At 42.9% G+C, this 24,882-nt stretch overlaps 1 protein-coding gene across 1 annotated transcript; it reads right to left on the bottom strand.

The window, feature by feature from the left end:
- Nucleotides 1-25: 25 nt before the first annotated feature.
- Nucleotides 26-15,575, bottom strand: LOC130283320 (gastrula zinc finger protein XlCGF26.1-like). Its single transcript, XM_056532691.1, has 5 exons — nt 15,404-15,575; nt 14,822-15,010; nt 14,543-14,710; nt 12,479-12,605; nt 26-1,769 (listed from the first exon to the last, which is right to left on the bottom strand). The coding sequence occupies exons 2-5, from the start codon at nt 14,969-14,971 to the stop codon at nt 244-246; spliced, it is 1,971 nt and encodes a 656-aa protein (XP_056388666.1). The 5' UTR covers nt 14,972-15,010; nt 15,404-15,575; the 3' UTR covers nt 26-243.
- Between the last annotated feature and the right edge of the window lie 9,307 nt (nt 15,576-24,882).

The raw sequence follows: 24,882 nt of genomic DNA, 5'->3' as shown, positions 1-24,882 counted from the left end.
AAAACACATCTATGATTTCCCTTATCTCTAGGTTTTTTTGTTTAACAGGTTTATTGTGAGAATTTTGTTAACCCTTGTATGGGCCGAGCACACACGTTCCAGGCGAGTACGTAGACTCGTCATTACTAATCTCAAAATCAAGATATCCCCCTAAAAAAAAAAAAAAATGGGCCAAACTGGGATGTAAAGCTCATGTTTACATTATTCACATCATTTAAATAAAAATATTTTAACAAATAAACATCAAAATGTCTTCTTCCCTGTGTGACTTCTCTCATGTCTGACAAGCTCTGCTTTGCTTCTAAAACATTTCACACATTCGGAACATGAAAAGAATCTTGTGTGAATTTTCTCATGTGTAACAAGACTTGATTTACTTGGAAAACATTTCCCGCATTCTAAACATAAAAAAGGCTTCTCTCCTGTGTGAATTCTTTGATGTAAAACAAGATATGCTTTAGTTGTAAAACATTTCACACATTCTGAACATGAAAATTGCTTTGCTCCTATGTGAATTTTCTCATGTCTAACAAGACTTGATTTACATGGGAAACATTTCCCACATTCTAAACATGAAAATGGCTTATCGCCTGTGTGAGATCTCTCATGTCTAACGAGATGGAATCTATCTCTAAAACATTTCCCACATTCTGAACATGAAAATAGATTCTGTGAAAACGGCTTATCACCTGTGTGAGTTCTCTCATGTCTAACAAGATGGCATTTTTCTCTAAACCCTTTCCCACATTCTGAACAAGAAAATGGCTTCCCTCCTGTGTGACTTCGCTCATGTCTAACAAGCTCTGTATTGGTTGTAAAACATTTCCCACATTCTAAACATGAAAATGGCTTTTCTCCAGTGTGATTTCCCTCATGTCTAACAAGATGGAATTTATCTCTAAAACATTTCCCACATTCTGAACATGAATATGGCTTCTCTCCTGTGTGAGTTCTCTCATGTTGAGCAAGATTTGATTTACTTGAGAAACATTTCCCACATTCTGAACATGAATATGGCTCCCCTCCTGTGTGACTTTTCTCATGTATAAGAAGATTTGATTTACTTGGGAAACATTTTCCACATTCTAAACATGAAAATGGCTTCTCTCCTGTGTGAGTTCTCTGATGTTTAACAAGACCTGATTTACTTGGAAAACATTTTTCACTTTCTGAACAGGAATATGGCTTCTCTCTTGCGTGAATTCTCTCATGTATAATAAGAGCTGACAAACTTTTACAGCGTTTCCCACATTCTGAACAAACATACTGCTTTCTTTTGTGACTTTTTTGGTGCATGAAAAGAGCTGATCTTTTTGTAAATTGTTTCCCACATTCATCACAATAGAAACCTTTCCCATGTCCCTGATCTGTCCTTGTGGTAACAATGTGTGGTTGGTCAGGAGAAGGTTCCTCGTGATCAGGAGGATTATTATATGATAGATCTGGATGGACATTAGGGGTAAGGAGGTCTTCTCCTGAGGAGCGCTCCATGATCTCTCCATCTTCTCCTGAGGAGCGCTCCATGATCTCTCCATCTTGTCCTGAGGAGCGCTCCATGATCTCTCCATCTTCTCCTGAGGAGCGCTCCATGATCTCTCCATCTTGTCCTGAGGAGCGCTCCATGATCCCTCCATCTTCTCCTGAGGAGCACTCCATGATCCCTCCATCTTCTCCTGAGGAGCGCTCCATGATCTCTCCATCTTCTCCTGAGGAGCGCTCCATGATCCCTCCATCTTCTCCTGAGGAGCGCTCCATCATATCTTCATTTTCTGTTAAAAAAATAATAATAATTTAAATGAAAGTTTATCTTTCTGAGAAGTAGAGAAATTTCTATTGGGCAGGAAACACACGCGCAGTTTTTTTCATGCCGTTTATGGAGTAGACTCCGCCTGGTTTCCGGTCATAAGACCACATTTACATATAAAAAAATATTGGTGAAACAAAATGAAAATTTTTGTCCAAAACCGAAAATTTAGGATTGTGCTTGGCTGAAAACCAAAATTTAAAATTACTTTCCCCTCCTACTTTTTTTGTTAACCCCTTCCCACAGATGGACCTATGTATAGGCGTTCATGCACAATTGGCAGCAGGAGCCGGCTGCCCCGTATTGCTGCGCTCTAATCCAGACAGTGTGACCGCAGCATCGATCAGGGCGACAGAGGAAGTAAGCTCCCTCCAATCCTACAATGTGATCGTGGGGTCCCGATGGTAGCCATGGCAACCATAGACCTCCAAACCACCTCTGGTTACCCGACTACAGAAACCAATCAGGCTCTGCATCGTAATGTATTATAAGGGTCAAGTCTCCTAATGGGGCAGTAAAAAAAAAAAAAAAAAAAAAGTAAAAATAAAAGTAAAGTAAAATCTAAAATAAATAAATATACACAATCCCCATTTCCTCCCCATTATAAAAGATGTTTTTAGCGCAGAAAAATGATATATACATTTTTGGTATAACAGTGCCCTGAAAATAAAGTCTATAAATTAGGTATTTTGGGCCCCCAAGGCATCTGCATCTTGATATAAAATATCCTAAATAACAGGAAGACCCCAAATCCACACGGTGCTCTGTCATGTCGGAGGCCGGTGTCCTGGAGATCTAGGGCCATATATGGGATATTTCTAAATACGTCAGAATTAGGGGAATAAATGACATATCGGCCAGAAAAATTTACATTTTTAAATTCCACCTTCACTTTAATTTCAATGAAACACTGAAAGGGTTAAAAAAAACAAACAAAAAAAACTCCCAAATATCATTTTGATTACGTTGAGGGGTGCAGTGTTTATAATGGGGGATTTATAGGGGTTCTAACATTCAGGCCCCTCAAATCTACTTTAGGACTGAACCGGTCCCTAAAAAGATCTGATATCTAAAATTTAGAAAACTGTCGCCAAACTTCTAATCCCCGAAACATCCTAAAAAAGTAAAAGAACAAACAAATGAGGCGACATAAATAAGACAGATTGTAAATGGGAATTAATAACTAATTTATGGGGCAGGACGATCTTTATTACACGTAGAGAATTCTAACTTTTCCAATTTTTTCAACATTTGGACTTTTTCTCGTAAAATTGCAGAATGTATCAACCAGAACTTATCACTAACATTAAGTACAATGGGGGAGATTTATCAAAGGATTTAGAGTTTATTTTTTATTTTTTTTTATTACAAAAGTCGCACAAAAAGTCTCATTAGCACTTAAGCAATTTTTTGTGTGACTTTTGGCTGTAAGCAAAAAGCTACCAAAGAGCGTACGAAAGTACATTTTATTTTTTACTTTGCAGTGGTCAGGGATTTATCAAGTGCGAAAGTCGCATAAAAAGTCGCAAGCCCTCAAAGACTGTGTAAATGTAAGCCAGCCCGGAGCTTACACAACGGCTTTGGAGGGCAGATTTTTATATTTCCCGCTGACAGCCGAGATTACAGCGGGAAATATGATATAACAACTGTACACAGGAGCCTGGGCTGGCATCACTCTGCAGCCGCTACCCTAACATAATGACATCCCCCCTTGTCTCCCATCCGCCTGCGCCTTGGTGGCTGAAGTGAGGCTAGCCCGGGCTCCTTACCACGACGCCGCAGGATATACGAGGAGCCCGGGCGGCTGCAGACTGATGCCAGCCCGGGCTCCTTTTAACATACCTTGGTGCCGTGGAGTTTCTATTTCCCCTACTGTAATTTCATATTTCCCGCTGGGTCCCGTGATTGGCCGGGACCGAGCAGCCAATCACGGGACCCGGCGGGAAATTTGATATTACATTAGGGACTAAAAGCTGCCATCCCTCAGCACTGCGGTACACATCGAGAGATGGCAAGGACGGCTTCTGCACATCTCCCTGCCCGGCTGCGGGAGTCCCAGGCGGCTGCAGTATTATGTCAGCCCGGGCTCCTTACCACAGCGCCGCGGAGTTTAGTGTAATTACAAATTTCCTGCTGGGTCCCGTGTCACGTGACCCGGCGGGAAATATGAAATTACAGTGATTCTCTGATCACTGCAGCCAGGGAGAGGAGCGCATTACCACCCGCTTCCCTGGCTGGCACGACTACAACTCCCAGCATGTACTTACAGTAAGGGCATGCTGGGAGAGTTGTAGGGGGGGGGTGACAAGCTTGTTACCTGCCCCCTGCTGCACAACTACAACTCTCAGCATGCCCATACAGTAAATACAGTAAGGATATGCTGGGAGTTGTAGTCATGTGGTGCAGGAGATTGTCACCCCCTACAACTCCCAGAATGTCCTTACTGTAAGGACATGCTGGGAGTTGTTGTTGTGCAGCAGGGGGCAGGTGACAGGCCTGTCACCCGTCGCCCTACAACTCCCAGCATGCCCTTACAGTAGGGATATGCTGGGAATTGAAGTCATTTGGTGCAGGAGATTGTTACCCCCCCCCCCCCCCCCACTACAACTCCCTGCATATCCTTACTGTAAGGGCATGCTAGGAGTTGTAGTCATGCACAGGCGAGTGACATTAAATGTATTAACCCTTTTTTTCTCATTTCAGATTCGTGTATCCCGTGGACTACTTCGGATTCGGTGGACTGCTTCGATGACCAGATTTATTAAATCTGTTTAATGTTAATAAAATGGTTAACGAGGGCTTGTGGGGGAGTGTTTTTTGGTATAAATTTTTTTAAAACGTGTTGTGTTTTTGTTATTTACTTGACAGGCTTAGTAGTGGAAGTTGTCTAATAGACGGAATCCATTACTAAGCCAGGGCTTAGTGTTAGCCCCCAAAACAGCTAGCGCAAATCCCCAATTATTACCCCGGTACCCACCGCCACAGAGGTGCCAGGAAGAGCTGGAACCAACAGGCCAGGAGCATCAAAAATGGCGCTCCAAGGCCTAGGCGGGAACAGGCTGGTGTTATTTAGGCTGGGGAGGGCCGGTAACAATGGTCCTCGCCCACCCTGGTAACGTCAGGCTGTTCCTGCTTGGTTGGAATTTGGCTGAAAATAAAAATAGGGGGAATCCTATGCCTTTTTTATTTTATACATTTTTTTATTTTAATTATTAATTATTTAGCAAAAAAATAAAAATAAGATTCCCCCTATTTTTATTTTTAGCCAAATACCAACCAAGCAGTAACAGCCTGATGTTACCAGAGTGGGCGAGGACCATTGTTACTGGCCCTCCCCAGCCTAAATAACGCCAGCCTGTTACCGCCTAGGCCCAGGAGCGCCATTTTTTTACGTTCCTGGCACATATTATATATATGTAAGAAGGCTAAAAGGTTTAGCCTGAATTTGTGGGAGGGGCATTGGAGGCTTTAAAACCCGTGGCGTCTGCTTTCCTTTATGCCGCGGGTTTTCGCACGTGACGTCACGCGCTGGTGAGTATGCGCGGTGGGTCCCACTGGGATCAGCGGCGGCGCGTGTCCTCCTCCTGTCTCCTTCCCCGGGGGCTCTGTAAGTATTCCATGCTGGGCGGCATGGCCCAGCCTGGCACAACCAGGATATCTGCTGCATGGTGTTACTCACCGGTCCCGGCGGCGCTCCCGGTCTCGGTGATGCTCCGGTCGGCAACGTTTCCGGGAGGGTCCCCGGGTCGGTGAGTCACGTGGTAGGCCCTGTCGTGGCTGCTTCCGGTATAGTCCTGCTCCTCGCTCTGGAGCAGCCGCTATGGGGCCATCTGCAGCTCTTTCTCATGGCAGTCCCAGTGTGCTTCCGGCTGCTTAACTCTGCATATGTTCGGCACGCTCCTGGCTGCAGGCTCTGCATATTTTCAGCACGCTCCTAGCTGCAGGCTCTGCATATTTTCGGCACGTTTCTGGCTGCAGGCTCCGCATATTTTCGGCACACTCCCCGGCTGTGCAACTCTGCAGGGCAAGACCATGTCTGTTTTTTTAATTATTTCTTACTATTTATTACTGGCTGCTTCACCACATGATTAGTCACTAGTATTTGTGGAGTACTGGATTGTCCGGGCTGCTTGAACTTCAGATTCATGCGTATTATGCAATTTGTCATAGCCGCTAGGTGTGAACCTGTACATTATGATACACATTTTACATGTTGTCGTATTTCCATTTATTTGATTATGCATTAGCAGGGGCTCTGCATATCTCTGTACATTTCTGATCCTCTACCTGCACCCTTCAGCAGACTACCGCTTGTCCAGCTCTGCATATTTTCCGCACGCTTCCGCTAGTTTAGCTCCGCATAATTTAGTATGCCCTCGGCTTTCTAACACTACATATTTTAGCACGCTCCCTGGTGTCCATCACTCCCGCTTGTCCAGTTCTGCAGATTTTCTGCACAGCTGCGTCTCAGCATGCTTCCGTTTTCTTAGTTCTGCATTCTTCAGCACACTTCTCCTGGTCTAGCTCTGTGTATGTTTTGCACGCCTTCGCTTGTTTAGCTCTGCATATTCTAGGTACACTTCCAATGGTTTAGCTCTGCACTCTTCAGCACATTTCTGCTTAGTTAGCTCTGCGTATTTTAGTACGCTTCCGATTGTCAGCACTACATTCTTTAGCACACTTCCGTTTGATTACTTCTGCACGCTCCGGCTATTTAACTCGGTACAGGGGGTACGCCCCCGGCCGAATATCGTTATGTTGGATCATAGCTTGGTTTCTTGTCATTTACGCAGGTTCTTAGCTATAGTTGAAGGTGGTGTTGATTGAGTTGGTGGTACAAGCCAGTCAGCACTCAGGTTGCAGGTAGGTTTAATTCTTAGTCCACATGTATGCTCGGGTAGGCTCCTTAGGTAACTACGTTTTTATGTTACAGTCTGCATTTCCGTCATAATCCAGAATCAGGTTGCCTGGATCCATTCTGAGTATACTCAATTAACTTGACGTGGCCATAAGTACAGGTAGGTTACCTCAATCTCAGTCACGTTAGAGGAGATCAGGGGCAGAGATAATATGTTTATTGTTTTTCAGATTGTGGTCACCCTTCATCAGTTCAAGTTGAGCTTCACCAGTAAGCGGCGGTGGCACAATTTCACTGATCAACAATATCGTATTATCAGGTAATTAAAAGTCCTTATACCCATCACGTCCTTGGGCAACGGTAGTCATTTCATCCACTGACCCAACTCGTCCTTGGGTCCTCGTGTGGGTACTAGGTACCTCGAATGGACAGGTTCTTATGTTGTGTTTCGTTTTTAGTTACGTGTGGTTAGTTCTGTGGTATACGGACAATTTTCGCTTAAAGTCATCATAGGACTTGGTAAGTGATGTACTAGGGGTGGTAGTGGTTTAACGGTACTCCCAATTTACATCTGACTCTTGTTTAGAAGCTTGAGCGTGGGCAGTCATCATCTGGTCAGTGAGGACCTTATCAGCAGCTGGTGGAGTGTGTTAGGGATAGTGTCCAGGTGAGCAGAGGTTCAGCCTGTAGTTAGGGTGAGTTTGTTGGATGTATACTGTTTTCTTGATGGTATGCTGATTTCTCGATTCTATTGTAGGTAGATTTCGGGAATCTCGTTCTTCAGGTAGTGAAGTCATTTTGTTATTTTACCCATCACGTCTTTGGGTAATTGAACTCGTTATAACCGATGACCCATCACGTCTTTGGGACGGATTCGTAGTTCACAGAGTTTTGTCACGTGTCACTTAGCCGTCATGTTAAGCACTAATAGCACTTGTCACTGATCCAGGTCTGTCACGACTTCAGACCTCTTGCTCCAGTCTTGGCCTGTTCTATTTGGTGGGTTAACTTGTGGTCTTTTCGGTAAAGTATTACGTAAGTGAGCTTGTCAGTTGTTGTCTGTTATTAGTGTCTGGAGATGGTTAATCAGTTTTTCTGTCTATATTGTTACTAGGATGTCTCATGCATCAGATATCGAAGATGGAGCCTCTATATTGGAGAATGCATCCAGGGCATCCGAACACGGCAGTATACCGTCTCTCCGTAGCTGGACCATCCCTAACTTAACCGCTAAACTCGTTCTTAAAGGAATTCCGTTTCCTGCAACGGCAAGGAAAGCCGAACTATACCGGCTGTTGATTAGTGACCAGTCTGGGCCTAGTGAGCAGGCGGGTCCTGGCAGCGGGGAAGTGTCATTACAGACAATCAACACCTCTATCACGCAACTTCACACCTTGGTGACCTCTTTATGTGCCAGGGTTGATGCGTTGGAAAACAAGGGGTCCGGGGTGCCGGCTGTGGCGCCTGTTTCTGCTGCCCCATCAGTTCCCCCGCAGACTCTAGTGGCTTCGGCCAGACCGAACATGGTTATTCCAAACATCACCCCAGCACACTTTATTCCGGCCAATATAAAAAAAGACATCCTTGACGGTAAGGACATCAACCTGGCCTCTCTCCTCATCGCCTCTCATGATTTATCGGAAAACAAAACGATAGCTTGCGGTGAGGTCTCCGTTATTTTAAAGGCCAAGGATGTCAGGCTGAACCGCAAGTTATCGTTAGCTGAGTTCAGCATGGCCTTTGCCATTTACAGAGACATCCTATATTCCGTCAAACCAGAGAGGCGAGAGGAGTTAGATATGTACTTGTATAAACTGACTGAATTTGCACACAAGCATGGGGGATCGGCGTTTTACGACTACCACAAGACGTTTTCCACCAAGGCAGCTGCGGCATTAGTCCAATACAATTATACCATCAACTGGACAGTTGTTGACACAGAACTCTTCTGTAGTCATTTTGCTAACCTCAAAGCCCCTGCCTGTGTGCACTGTCAGTCGTTTACGCATACCTCGGATTGGTGTCATTCATTAAGCAACGTGCCAGAGGAGGCTCCAGGCGCGTCAACGTCTACCAGTCAGCCTAAGACCACAAAGTCATCAGGGTTAACTGACAAGTTGGGGCGTCCTATAAAATACCTTGGTAAATCCCAAGTTTGCAACAACTTCAATTATGGAGTTTGCAATTACAACCAATGTAGGTTGCTGCACGTTTGCGCAAATTGTTTTAGAGCACACCCCAAGTCGTCTTGTCCGCAGAAGTCAAGGGCATGACTATCGGTGGTGGACGTGGCTTGCCTGGAATCCTTCTTGTCTGAGCACCCAGACAAAGCTTTTGTCGAGTTCCTGGTGAGAGGTCTGTCTTCAGGCTTCCACACTGGGTTTGTCACGTTGCCTCATGAGACACATGAATGTGGCAATCTGAGATCTACCCTGAATAATCCTAGCATCGTGGATACTCTTATTAAAGCAGAGGTAGATAAGGGTTTTATGATTGGTCCCTTTGATACTTCACCCTTTGAGGTCTGGCAGGTTAGTCCCATAGGTTTAGCCACTGGAAAATGTAATAATAAACACTGTCTCATATACGACCTGTCGGCACCTTACTCTACCACCACGCCTAGCATGAACTCCCTGATTCCCGCTGGAGAGTTTGCATTAAAATACGCCTCCATAGATCAGGCCATAGCAGTAATCTTGAACATGGGCCCACAAGCTTGGTTATCAAAACTTGATATTTCAGACGCTTTCAAATTACTGCCTATCACGCCCCATCTATGGAAATGGCACAGGGTCAAGTGGCGTAATCAACACTACTTCGCAGTGAAGTTGACCTTCGGCTCCAGGAGTAGCCCGTGGCTATTCGACAGATTCGCAGAGGCACTACATTGGCTATTAGAAGAAAGGTTCGATTGTACACACATCATACACTATCTTAATGACTTCCTTTTCATAGAGCCAGGTCCTTTACCACCCAAAGACCTTGACGTTTCATTAGCAGTTCTCCAGCAGCTGACGGTCCCTGTCTCGGACAAAAAGGTCGAGGGTCCTTCCAAGTCTCTCACATTCTTGGGCATAGTGCTGGATACGCAAAACATGGAGGACAGCCTGCCACTGGACAAGCTTGCCCGCATTAGACTAGTTGTTCGCAATTTGTTGCTCTCGCCTAGGGTAGCGAAGGGTGAGCTGCAGTCCATACTGGGCATGTTTAACTTTGCAATGAGGGTAATCCCCCAGGGGCGGACCTTCATTTCAAGGTTGCTTGACTTAATGACTTCAGTCCCGGGACAGAATGACACGGTAGTTCTGGACGAACATGCAGTGGCTGATTTAGACATGTGGACCACATTTCTGTCAGACTGGAATGGCATTTCTTTCTTCACGCCTGGTGTTGACAATTCTTCTCCCCTTGTTTTTTCCGATGCATCATCATCCATAGGCTTCGCAGCCATTTGGGGCAATCGCTGGCTTGCTGGCAGGTGGCCGGCGGAAGTCTCCCAGCTAGCTGGTTTTGATAGATGCTCGGCTTTGTTTGAATTATACCCTGTGGTAGCCGCTGCCAGGGTTTGGGGCCATGAGTGGTCTCGGAGAACTGTGCTTTTCGTGTCTGACAATGAGGCTACGGTTAGTATTCTGTTGAAGGGAAGATCATCATCATCCATCGTGATGTCACTGTTAAGAAGACTAGTGTGGTTGTCCTTAGTGGGTGAATTTCGTTTTTCTAGTGCGTACATAGAAGGTGCCAAAAATGTTGCAGCAGATGCCCTGTCCCGGCTTAATTTTCAACTCATCTTTCAGATTTGTTCAGAAGCAGATCCGACAGGGTCTCCAGTGCCGCCGTTCCAGGAGTTAGTGATGGGCTGAAAGCATTTATCTCTATAGCGCAACATTTGATCACCTCTTCCCTATCTCCTAACACCCAGAAAGTGTACCACACTGCATGGAAGTGGTTCAGCAAGTTTTGTGCTGCCCATCCACTTGATGACAATCTTTCAGTATCATTTGTGTTAGGATTCATCGGGTTTTGCCATTCTACCCTACATCTAGCACATAACACCATTAAGATCTACCTATCAGGCATACAATACATTTTATCATTATCCTACCCCGACCGAAGTTCACTGTTCTCATCCCATGTGGTCAAGGCAGCACTCAAGGGTGTGGCCAAAAGCAAGGTACTTAAATCTCCCACTAGGCAACCCTTGTCGGGAGAGTTGTTTAGGCAACTATCGGATGCATTGGATTTAGCCCCATACGGTTTGTGTTTGAAGGCCGCTTTATTTCTTGGCTTTTATGGGTTCCTTAGACCTGGGGAGTTCACAGCCCCTAACGGCAAGTCGCCTCATTTGAAGCTGTCTCAGTTATCTTGGGCATCCGATCACTACGTGCTCACACTACTCAGTACCAAGACGTCTCTACCAGGTCAACTCATTTGTGTCAGGTACTTCCCCACGGCACACAAATGGTCCCCGGTATCTGTGTTTCACACATTGTTGGCTACTTGCAAGCTTGATAGTTCAGACAGCCCGCTTCTTTCATTTCATAATACGGCTTTGACCACGTCTGTGTTTGTCCGATATTTACGGGCCGTCATTAAGTCGCTAGGTCATGACAGTTCCATGATTTCCGGCCATTCCTTACGCATTGGGGCGGCAGCATCCGCCTCCAAGCATGGCATACCGGCCCACGTGATCAGAAAGCTGGGAAGATGGAAATCGGGTGCATATATGCGTTACATCCCCAACCCAAAAAGTGAAATGAGAAATGCTTTTTCTTCCCTTGTGTTGTAATTGTAATAAAGCCCTCTAATTTTTCAGGTGTACCCCTACGCGGCAGTATATGGCACAACTCAAACTACCTAGTTAGATATAGGTTTGGTTGGTTAGGGTTCGTAGTTAGGCAGGCTCGCTATCTCAAGCACCGAACGCAAATAAATATATATATATATATATATATATATATACAGTGGTCCCTCAACATACGATGGTAATTCGTTCCAAACGAGCCATCGTTTGTCGAGGGATTCGTGCAATGTAAAGTATAGGAAGCTGTACTCACCTGTCCCCGCCGCTCGAGATGGTGTCCCCGGGCCTCCGCTGGGCTCTCCACTGTCTTCTCCGGTCCTCCGCTGTCTTCTCCGGTCCTCTGCGGTCTTCTGCAAGGCCTTACTGGGCCTGCGTAGCGACGTCATTACGCCACTGCGTACGCCATTCCTATTGGATGACGTGCGCAGCAGCGTATTGACGTCATCGGAGAGGGCCGAGAAGACACCGGAAGACCAGCGCTGGACCCGGAGGTCACCCCGGAGCATCGTGGAGGGGTAAGTAATACTTACCGCACCACACGGGGAACATTAAGCTGCTATCCGGCAGCAGCTTAAGCATTTGGCGCTGCCGGATAGCACTTAATGCGATGGCCCCGACATAAAAAAGCATCATATGTCGATGCTGACATCGACATGCGATGGCCTCTGAGAGGCCATCGTATGTCGGTTTGATCATATGTCGGGGCCATCGTAGGTCGGGGGGTCACTGCATATATATATATATATATATATATATATATATATATATATATATATATATATTACAATTTTTTTTCAAAGCTTCAAATTTGTGTTCTGAAGTCATTTATTGGTTTTTGCTTATGTAAGCCAAATTTATCAACCCACCATGATAGTATAATAAATGTGTCACATATAAGCAAAACCAAAATCAAGAAAAAAATGCCTACAGGACAGAACTGGATTACAAAACAACTATATTAAATGTCCCCAAATATGTCTATATATATATATATGTGTGTGTCTCCTCTTACCATGTGATGTGAGGGGCCGGTGATCCTCCATCATGACCATGTCCTGGTACAGATCCTTGTGTCCTTCTACATACTCCCACTCCTCCATGGAGAAATAGACCGCCACATCCTGACACCTTATAGGAACCTGACACACAATGATACCGTCATCACCAGACCCCTCCATTACTGTATAATGTCCCAGCAGTGTCACCTCTCTAATCATCACCAGACCCCTCCATTACTGTATAATGTCCCAGCAGTGTCACCTCTCCAGTCATCACCAGACCCCTCCATTACTGTATAATGTCCCAGCAGTGTCACCTCTCTAATCATCACCAGACCCCTCCATTACTGTATAATGTCCCAGCAGTGTCACCTCTCCAGTCATCACCAGACCCCTCCATTACTGTATAATGTCCCAGCAGTGTCACCTCTCTAATCATCACCAGACCCCTCCATTACTGTATAATGTCCCAGCAGTGTCACCTCTCCAGTCATCACCAGACCCCTCCATTACTGTATAATGTCCCAGCAGTGTCACCACTCCAGTCATCACCAGACCCCTCCATTACTGTATAATGTCCAAGCAGTGTCACCTCTCCAGTCATCACCAGACCTCTCCATTACTGTATAATGTCACAGCAGTGTCACCTATCTAATCATCACCAGACCCCTCCATCACTGTATAATGTTCCAGCAGTGTCACCTCTCCAGTCATCACCAGACCTCTCCATTACTGTATAATGTCACAGCAGTGTCACCTATCTAATCATCACCAGACCCCTCCATCAATGTATAATGTCCCAGCAGTGTCACCTCTCCAGTCATCACCAGGCCCCTCCATTACTGTATAATGTCCCAGCAGTGTCACCTCTCCAGTCATCACCAGACCCCTCCATTACTGTATAATGTCCCAGCAGTGTCACCTCTCTAATCATCACCAGATCCCTCCATTACTGTATAATGTCCCAGCAGTGTCACCTCTCCAGTCATCACCAGACCCCTCCATTACTGTATAATGTTCCAGCAGTGTCACCTCTCCAGTCATCACCAGACCCCTCCATTACTGTATAATGTCCCAGCAGTGTCACCTCACTAGTCATCACCAGACCCCTCCATTACTGTATAATGTCCCAGCAGTGTCACCTCTCTAATCATCACCAGACCCCTCCATTACTGTATAATGTCCCAGCAGTGTCACCTCTCCAGTCATCACCAGACCCCTCCATTACTGTATAATGTCCCAGCAGTGTCACCTCTCCAGTCATCACCTGACCTCTCCATTACTGTATAATGTCACAGCAGTGTCACCTATCTAATCATCACCAGACCCCTCCATCACTGTATAATGTCCCAGCAGTGTCACCTCTCCAGTCATCACCAGACCTCTCCATTACTGTATAATGTCACAGCAGTGTCACCTATCTAATCATCACCAGACCCCTCCATCAATGTATAATGTCCCAGCAGTGTCACCTCTCCAGTCATCACCAGACCCCTCCATTACTGTATAATGTCCCAGCAGTGTCACCTCTCTAATCATCACCAGACCCCTCCATTACTGTATAATGTGCCAGCAGTGTCACCTCTCCAGAAATCACCAGACCCCTCCATTACTATATAATGTCCCAGCAGTGTCACCTCACTGGTCATCACCAGACCCCTCCATTACTGTATAATGTCCCAGCAGTGTCACCTCTACAGTCATCACCAGACCCCTCCATTACTGTATAATGTCCCAGCAGTGTCACCTCTCCAGTCATCACCAGACCCCTCCATTACTGTATAATGTCCCAGCAGTGTCACCTCTCCAGTCAGCCCCAGACCCCTCCATTACTGTATAATGTCCCAGCAGTGTCACCTCTCTAATCATCACCAGACCCCTCCCATTACTGTATAATGTCCCAGCAGTGTCACCTCTCCAGTCATCACCAGACCCCTCCATTACTGTATAATGTCCTAGCAGTGTCACCTCTCTAATCATCACCAGACCCCTCCATTACTGTATAATGTCCTAGCAGTGTCACCTATCTAATCATCACCAGACCCCTCCATTACTGTATAATGTCCCAGCAGTGTCACCTCTACAGTCAGCAGCTCAGTAATCCTGTGGGTGAGTTCTACGATCTTCTTCCCATGTATTGGTGAGTGAGGTGGAGGCTCCATGATGGGGCCCCGGGCCCTGCTCCGTCCTCCTGACTCATGGGGGGTCACACTCTCTCCAGTTGACTTCTTCATTATTGTATAATCCTGTATATGCGGAGACACTGATCACTACATATATTCTAAGGATTCTTCACCTTCTCAGTCATTTACTTGTTTTATTAATAGAGAAATAATTTATGTCATGTGACCTCTCACCTCTCCAGATATCAAGTAGATTATTTCCAATGTGAGGACAAATATCTCTGCAGCCGTCTGTTCTCTGTCCTCATCCATCTCCGGGGGGTCATTCTCCATCATGTCCTGGTACAGATCCTTGTGTCCTTCTACATACTCCCACTCCTCCATGGAGAAATAGACCGCCACATCCTGACACCTTATAGGAACCTGACACACAATGATACCGTCATCACCAGACTCCTCTATTACTGTATAATGTCCCAGCAGTGTCACCTCTCTAATCATCACCAGACCCCTCCATTACTGTATAATGTCCCAGCAGTGTCACCTCTCCAGTCATCAGACCCCTCCATTACTGTATAATGTCCCAGCAGTATCACCTCTCTAATCATCACCAGACCTCTCCATTACTGTATAATGTCCCAGCAGTGTCACCTATCTAATCATCACCAGACCCCTCCATTACTGTATAATGTCCCAGCAGTGTCACCTCTCCAGTCATCACTAGACCCCTCCATTACTGTATAATGTCCCAGCAGTGTCAACTCTCCAGTCATCACCAGACCCCTCCATTACTGTATAATGTCCCAGCAGGGTCACCTCTCCATTCAGCAGCTCAGTGATCCTGTGGGTGAGTTCTAGGATCTTCTCCTCATTTATCAGTGAGTGAGGTGGAGGCTCCGTGATGGGGCCCCGGGCCCTGCTCCGTCCTCCTGACTCATGGAGATGTCTGCTGGGGGCCACACACTCCCCCCATGTCTTCTTCACTATTGTATAATCCTGTGTATGGAGAGAGACAATGAGGGGACTGACCCCAGTATTCCTCCCCCACTACAAAGAGGAGATTGTGCCCCCTGTATAGAGCTCTAGTGAGCACATCTGGAATACTGGGGTCAGTTCTGGAGACCTCACCTACAAAGAGACATCCAGAACATAGAGCGGCTCCAAAGATGGGGGAACAACAATGGTGGAAATGTAGATAGGGACAACAATGGTGGAAATGTAGATGGGGAAAACAATGGTGGAAATGTAGATGGTGACAACAATGGTAGAAATGTAAATGGGGGGACAACAATGGTGGAAATGTAGATGGGGGACAACAATGGTAGAAATGTAGATGGGGGACAACAATGGTAGAAATGTAGATGGGGACAACAATGGTGGAAATGTAGATGAGAGGACAACAATGGTAGAAATGTAGATGGGGGGACAACAATGGTAGAAATGTAGATGGGGGGGACAACAATGGTAGAAATGTACATGGGGGGGACAACAATGGTAGAAATGTAGATGGGGGGACAAAAATGGTAGAAATGTAGATGGGGGGACAACAATGGTAGAAATGTAGATGGGGACAACAATGGTGGAAATGTAGATGGGGACAACAATGGTGGAAATGTAGATGGGGACAACAGTGGTGGAAATGTAGATGGGGGAACAATGGTGGAAATGTAGATGGGGGACAACAATGGTGGAAATGTAGATGGGGGGACAACAATGGTGGAAATGTAGATGGGGGACAACAATGGTGGAAATGTAGATGGCGGGACAACAATGGTGGAAATGTAGATGGGGGGGCCAACAATGGTGGAAATGAAGATGGGACAACAATGGTAGAAATGTAGATGGGGGACAACAATGGTAGAAATGTAGATGGGGACAACAATGTTGGAAATGTAGATGGGGACGACAATGGTGGAAATGTAGATGGGGACAACAATGGTGGAAATGTAGATGGGGACGACAATGGTGGAAATGTAGATGGGGACAACAATGGTGGAAATGTAGATGGGGGGACAACAATGGTGGAAATGTAGATAAGGGACAACAATGGTGGAAATATAGATGGGGGACAACAATGGTGGAAATGTAGATGGGTCACCTCACCTCTCCGGTCAGCAGGTGGAGGATCTCCAAGGTGAAGTGTAATATTCTCTTAGTCATCTCATTCCTGTCCTTGTCCATCTTTGAGGGTCATTCAGGAGAAGAGGAGACAACTGGATCAGCTGGAGGGGAATGGTGTTGCTGGAGCCTTTATGAGAGAGGAAGGGGCCATAAATCATACAGGGACCATATCATATGTCACATACACATCCTCACTTGTCTATATGTATACAACTCAATGTGTGTATGTGTATGTGTGTATGTATATATGTATGTGTGTATGTATATATGTATGTGTATGTGTGTATGTATATATGTATGTGTGTATGTATATATGTATGTGTATGTGTGTATGTATATATGTTCCAGCATCACGTCCAAACAGCTGAAGATATTAACATGAAACTTGGTCACATGTTACTTATATGTCACCAACAAACATTGGATAGGTGATTTAACTCTTACTAACCCCCATTTGTGAGGGTCGGGGTTTTTGTTTAAAGTCCAATGCAAATCTATGGGAAATGTGTGTTCCAGCATAACTCCCGTACAGCTGGAGATATTTCAATAATACTTGGTCACATGATACTTATATGTCTATCTATCTATATATAGTTAAATTAACCCCTAACCTGCCCCCATATATGAAGGATGGGTTTTTGTTTCAAGTCCCCTGCAAGTATATAGGACTTTTGGTGCCATAATCCACAAGCTCTGCAAGCCACACCCTCCCCGCATTCCATGCCCGATCTTGCAAAGACACGCCCACCCTTTAACCCACACCCCTTTTATTTTCAGCTTACAATATCTTTACCACAACTCTGCCCCACCTGAGGACGGGATATGAGTCAGGGATATGGGGGCGGGATATGGTGGCGGGATACGGGGTCGGGATACGGGGACAAAATATAAGGACAGGATATGAGGACAAAAGCTTCCTCCTTTGTTGCTTTTCCTCCCCCACAAGGATAAGGTAGGATCAGCTAGTACATAGATCGGCCGATAATCACGATTTTGGGCATTATTGGTATCAACAATTACCTTGCCGATAATCCTATAATGCTCCACCCCACGCACCACCCCCACACCGACCACCTGCACCACACAGCGTCGCACCCCCCCACCGCACCGCCCCGGTCCCATTGCCTCCCCCATCCCCGGTTTTATAATTACCTGTTCCCGGGGCCCGGGGTCAACGCTACTTCTGGCTTCTGCTGCGTCCTACGTTACGCTGTGCGCAATGACGAGTGACGTAACGCGACGTCACCGTCAGTGCGCACAGTGACAGCTCAGGAGGACGCCACCGGAGCCAGATGTAGAGTGGACCCTGGGAACAGGTAATTATAAAACCGAGGATGGGGGAGGCAATGGGGCCAGGGCGGTGTGGTGGTGTGTAGCGCGGTGCGGTGGGGCGGTAGGGGGCTCGGAGCAGTGCGGCGGTGGGGGGGGGTGTCGGTGATAGGACTCAGGACCCCCGGACAGGCTGGGGGAGAGAAGCGGGTGGCAGCGGCGGTCTATGGCACCGCAAAAGCCGCTGCAGTTCATTGATTTAAAGCGCCCTGTTACGCCGAGCGCTCCGGGTCCCCGCTCCTCCCCGGAGCGCTCGCAGCGTCCTCTCATTCGCAGCGCCCCGTTCAGACCTCCTGACCGGGTGCGCTGCGATATCACTCCCAGCCGGGATGCGATTCGCGACGCGGAACGCGCCCGCTCGCAATGCGCATCCCGGCTCCCGTACCTGACCCGTTCTCCGTCTGTGTTGTCCCGGCGCGCGCGGCCCCGCTCCTTAGGGCGCGCGCGCGCCGGGTCTCTGCGATTTAAAGGGCCACTGCGCCACTGATTGGCGCAGCAGGCCTAATCAGTATCTTCACCTGTGCACTCCCTACTTATACCTCACTTCCCCTGCACTCCCTTGCCGGATCTTGTTGCCATTGTGCCAGTGAAAGCGTTTCCTCGTGTGTTCCTAGCCTGTGTTCCAGACCTCCTGCCGTTGCCCCTGACTACGATCCTTGCTGCCTGCCCCGACCTTCTGCTACGTCCGACCTTGCTTCTGTCTACTCCCTTGTACCGCGCCTATCTCAGCAGTCAGAGAGGTTGAGCCGTTGCCGGTGGATACGACCTGGTTGCTACCGCCGCTGCAAGACCATCCCGCTTTGCGGCGGGCTCTGGTGAATACCAGTAGCAACTTAGAACCGGTCCACCGACACGGTCCACGCCAATCCCTCTCTGGCACAGAGGATCCACCTTCAGCCAGCCGAATCGCGACACCCCCGCTTTAAATCAATGATCTGCAGGGATGTCGCGGGAGGATAAATAGACGATAACTTATACTGGAATTTCAGTATAAGTTATCGGATATCGGCCCTAAAAAAAAAAAAACAATCGGTCGATCCCTAATACATATATATCATACAGGAGTCACATCATATATCACATACACATCCTCACTTATTATATATATCATACAGGGATCACATCATATATCACATACACATCCTCACTTATTATATATATCATACAGGGATCACATCATATATCACATACACATCCTCACTTATTATATATATCATACAGGGATCAAATCATATATCACATACACATCCTCACTTATTATATATATCATACAGGGGTCACATCATATATCACATACACATCCTCACTTATTATATATATCATACAGGGATCACATCATATATCACATACACATCCTCACTTATTATATATATCATACAGGGATCACATCATATATCACATACACATCCTCACTTATTATATATATCATACAGGGATCACATCATATATCACATACACATCCTCACTTATATATCATACAGGGATCACATCATATATCACATACACATCCTCACTTATTATATATATATCATACAGGGATCAGATCATATATCACATACACATCCTCACTTATTATATATATTATACAGGGGTCACATCATATATCACATACACATCCTCACTTATTATATATATCATACAGGGATCACATCATATATCACATACACATCCTCACTTATTATATATATCATACAGGGATCACATCATATATCACATACACATCCTCACTTATTATATATATCATACAGGGATCAAATCATATATCACATACACATCCTCACTTATTATATATATCATACAGGGATCACATCATATATCACATACACATCCTCACTTATTATATATATCATACAGGGATCACATCATATATCACATACACATCCTCACTTATTATATATATCATACAGGGGTCACATCATATATCACATATACATCCTCACTTATATATATCATACAGGGGTCACATCATATGTCACATACACATCCTCACTTATTATATATATCATACAGGGATCACATCATATATCACATACACATCCTCACTTATTATATATATCATACAGGGATCACATCATATATCACATACACATCCTCACTTATTATATATATATCATACAGGGATCACATCATATATCACATACACATCCTCACTTATTATATATCATACAGGGATCACATCATATATCACATACACATCCTCACTTATTATATATATCATACAGGGGTCACATCATATATCACATACACATCCTCACTTATATATATCATACAGGGGTCACATCATATGTCACATACACATCCTCACTTATTATATATATCATACAGGGATCACATCATATATCACATACACATCCTCACATATATATATCATACAGGGGTCACATCATATATCACATACACATCCTCACATATATATATATCATACAGGGGTCACATCATATATCACATACACATCCTCACTTATTATATATTATACAGGGGTCACATCATATGTCACATACACATCCTCACTTATTATATATGTCATACAGGGGTCACATCATATGTCACATACACATCCTCAATTATATATATATATCATACAGGGGTCACATCATATATCACATACACATCCTCACTTATTATATATATCATACAGGGGTCACATCATATATCACATACACATCCTCACTTATATATATATATATATATATATATATTATACAGGGATCACATCATATATCACATACACATCCTCACTTATTATATATATCATACAGGGATCACATCATATATCACATACACATCCTCACTTATTATATATATCATACAGGGACAACATCATATGTCACATACACATCCTCACTTATTATAAATATCATACAGGGATCACATCATATGTCACATACACATCCTCACTTATTATATATATCATACAGGGATCACATCATATGTCACATACACATCCTCACTTATTATATATATCATACAGGGATCACATCATATATCACATACACTTCCTCACTTATTATATATATTATACAGGGATCACATCATATATCACATACACATCCTCACTTATTATATATATCATACAGGGGTCACATCATATATCACATACACATCCTCACTTATTATATATATATCATACAGGGATCACATCATATATCACATACACATCCTCACTTATTATATATATATATATTATACAGGGATCACATCATATATCACATACACATCCTCACTTATTATATATATTATACAGGGGTCACATCATATATCACATACACATCCTCACTTATATATATCATACAGGGGTCACATCATATGTCACATACACATCCTCACTTATTATATATATCATACAGGGATCACATCATATATCACATACACATCCTCACATATATATATCATACAGGGGTCACATCATATATCACATACACATCCTCACATATATATATATCATACAGGGGTCACATCATATATCACATACACATCCTCACTTATTATATATTATACAGGGGTCACATCATATGTCACATACACATCCTCACTTATTATATATGTCATACAGGGGTCACATCATATGTCACATACACATCCTCAATTATATATATATATCATACAGGGGTCACATCATATATCACATACACATCCTCACTTATTATATATATCATACAGGGGTCACATCATATATCACATACACATCCTCACTTATTATATATATATTATACAGGGATCACATCATATATCACATACACATCCTCACTTATTATATATATCATACAGGGATCACATCATATATCACATACACATCCTCACTTATTATATATATCATACAGGGACAACATCATATGTCACATACACATCCTCACTTATTATAAATATCATACAGGGATCACATCATATGTCACATACACATCCTCACTTATTATATATATCATACAGGGATCACATCATATGTCACATACACATCCTCACTTATTATATATATCATACAGGGATCACATCATATATCACATACACTTCCTCACTTATTATATATATTATACAGGGGTCACATCATATATCACATACACATCCTCACTTATTATATATATTATACAGGGATCACATCATATATCACATACACATCCTCACTTATTATATATATCATACAGGGGTCACATCATATATCACATACACATCCTCACTTATTATATATATATCATACAGGGATCACATCATATATCACATACACATCCTCACTTATTATATATATATATTATACAGGGATCACATCATATATCACATACACATCCTCACTTATTATATATATTATACAGGGATCACATCATATATCACATACACATCCTCACTTATTATATATATCATACAGGGGTCACATCATATATCACATACACATCCTCACTTATTATATATATATCATACAGGGATCACATCATATATCACATACACATCCTCACTTATTATATATATATATATATATATATATATATCATACAGGGATCACATCATATATGACATACACATCCTCACTTATTATATATATCATACAGGGATCACATCATATATCACATACACATCCTCACTTATTATATATATCATACAGGGATCACATCATATATCACATACACATCCTCACTTATTATATATATATCATACAGGGGTCACATCATATATCACATACACATCCTCACTTATTATATATATCATACAGGGGTCACATCATATATCACATACACATCCTCACTTATATATATATATCATACAGGGATCACATCATATATCACATACACATCCTCACTTATTATATATATATCATACAGGGATCACATCATATATCACATACACATCCTCACTTATTATATATATCATACAGGGATCACATCATATATCACATACACATCCTCACTTATTATATATATCATACAGGGATCACATCATATATCACATACACATCCTCACTTATTATATATATCATACAGGGGTCACATCATATATCACATACACATCCTCACTTATATATATCATACAGGGATCACATCATATCACATACACATCCTCACTTATTATATATATTATACAGGAATCATATCATATATCACATACACATCCTCACTTATTATATATATCATACAGGGGTCACATTATATATCACATACACATCCTCACTTATTATATATATCATACAGGGGTCACATCATATATCACATACACATCCTCACTTATTATATATATATCATACAGGAATCACATCATATATCACATACACATCCTCACTTATTATATATATCATACAGGAATCATATCATATATCACATACACATCCTCACTTATTATATATATCATACAGGAATCATATCATATATCACATACACATCCTCACTTATTATATATATCATACAGGGATCACATCATATATCACATACACATCCTCACTTATATATATATACATCATACAGGGATCACATCATATATCACATACACATCCTCACTTATTATATATATTATACAGGGGTCACATCATATTTCACATACACATCCTCACTTATTATATATATCATACAGGGATCACATCATATGTCACATACACATCCTCACTTATTATATATATCATACAGGGATCACATCATATATCACATACACATCCTCACTTATTATATATATCATACAGGGATCACATCATATGTCACATACACATCCTCACTTATATATATATCTCATACAGGGGTCACATCATATATCACATACACATCCTCACTTATATATCATACAGGGATCACATCATATATCACATACACATCCTCACTTATTATATATCATACAGGGATCACATCATATATCACATACACATCCTCACTTATTATATATCATACAGGGATCACATCATATATCACATACACATCCTCACTTATTATATATATCATACAGGGGTCACATCATATATCACATACACATCCTCACATATATATATCATACAGGGGTCACATCATATATCACATACACATCCTCACATATATATATATCATACAGGGGTCACATCATATATCACATACACATCCTCACTTATTATATATATCATACAGGGATCACATCATATGTCACATACACATCCTCACTTATTATATATATCATACAGGGATCACATCATATATCACATACACATCCTCACATATATATATCATACAGGGGTCACATCATATATCACATAAACATCCTCACATATATATATATATCATACAGGGGTCACATCATATATCACATACACATCCTCACTTATTATATATATATCATACAGGGGTCACATCATATATCACATACACATCCTCACTTATTATATATATCATACAGGGGTCACATCATATATCACATACACATCCTCACTTATATATATATATATATATATATATATATTATACAGGGATCACATCATATATCACATACACATCCTCACTTATTATATATATCATACAGGGATCACATCATATATCACATACACATCCTCACTTATTATATATATTATACAAGGATCACATCATATATCACATACACATCCTCACTTATTATATATATCATACAGGGATCACATCATATATAACATACACATCCTCACTTATTATATATATCATACAGGGATCACATCATATATCACATACACATCCTCACTTATTATATATATATCATACAGGGATCACATCATATGTCACATACACATCCTCACTTATTATATATATCATACAGGGATCACATCATATATCACATACACATCCTCACTTATTATATATATCATACAGGGATCACATCATATATCACATACACATCCTCACTTATTATATATCATACAGGGATCACATCATATATCA

This window comes from Hyla sarda, chromosome 1 (assembly GCF_029499605.1).
Source record: "Hyla sarda isolate aHylSar1 chromosome 1, aHylSar1.hap1, whole genome shotgun sequence".
Taxonomy (NCBI): Eukaryota; Metazoa; Chordata; class Amphibia; order Anura; family Hylidae; genus Hyla; species Hyla sarda.
Note: the sequence above shows the minus strand (reverse complement) of the source record. Positions and strands in the feature narration are given on the sequence as shown.

What these genes read in the sequence shown, in the direction of transcription:
- LOC130283320 (XM_056532691.1), bottom strand. Translation starts at nt 14,971, where the DNA reads ATGGAGGAGTGGGAGTATGTAGAAGGACACAAGGATCTGTACCAGGAC. An exon ending in TCTACTTGATATCTGGAGAG is followed by an intron (nt 14,711 to 14,821) that starts GTGAGAGGTCAC and finishes CCGCATATACAG; the next exon opens with GATTATACAATAATGAAGAA. An exon ending in CCGGCCCCTCACATCACATG is followed by an intron (nt 1,770 to 12,478) that starts GTAAGAGGAGAC and finishes TTTTTTTAACAG; the next exon opens with AAAATGAAGATATGATGGAG.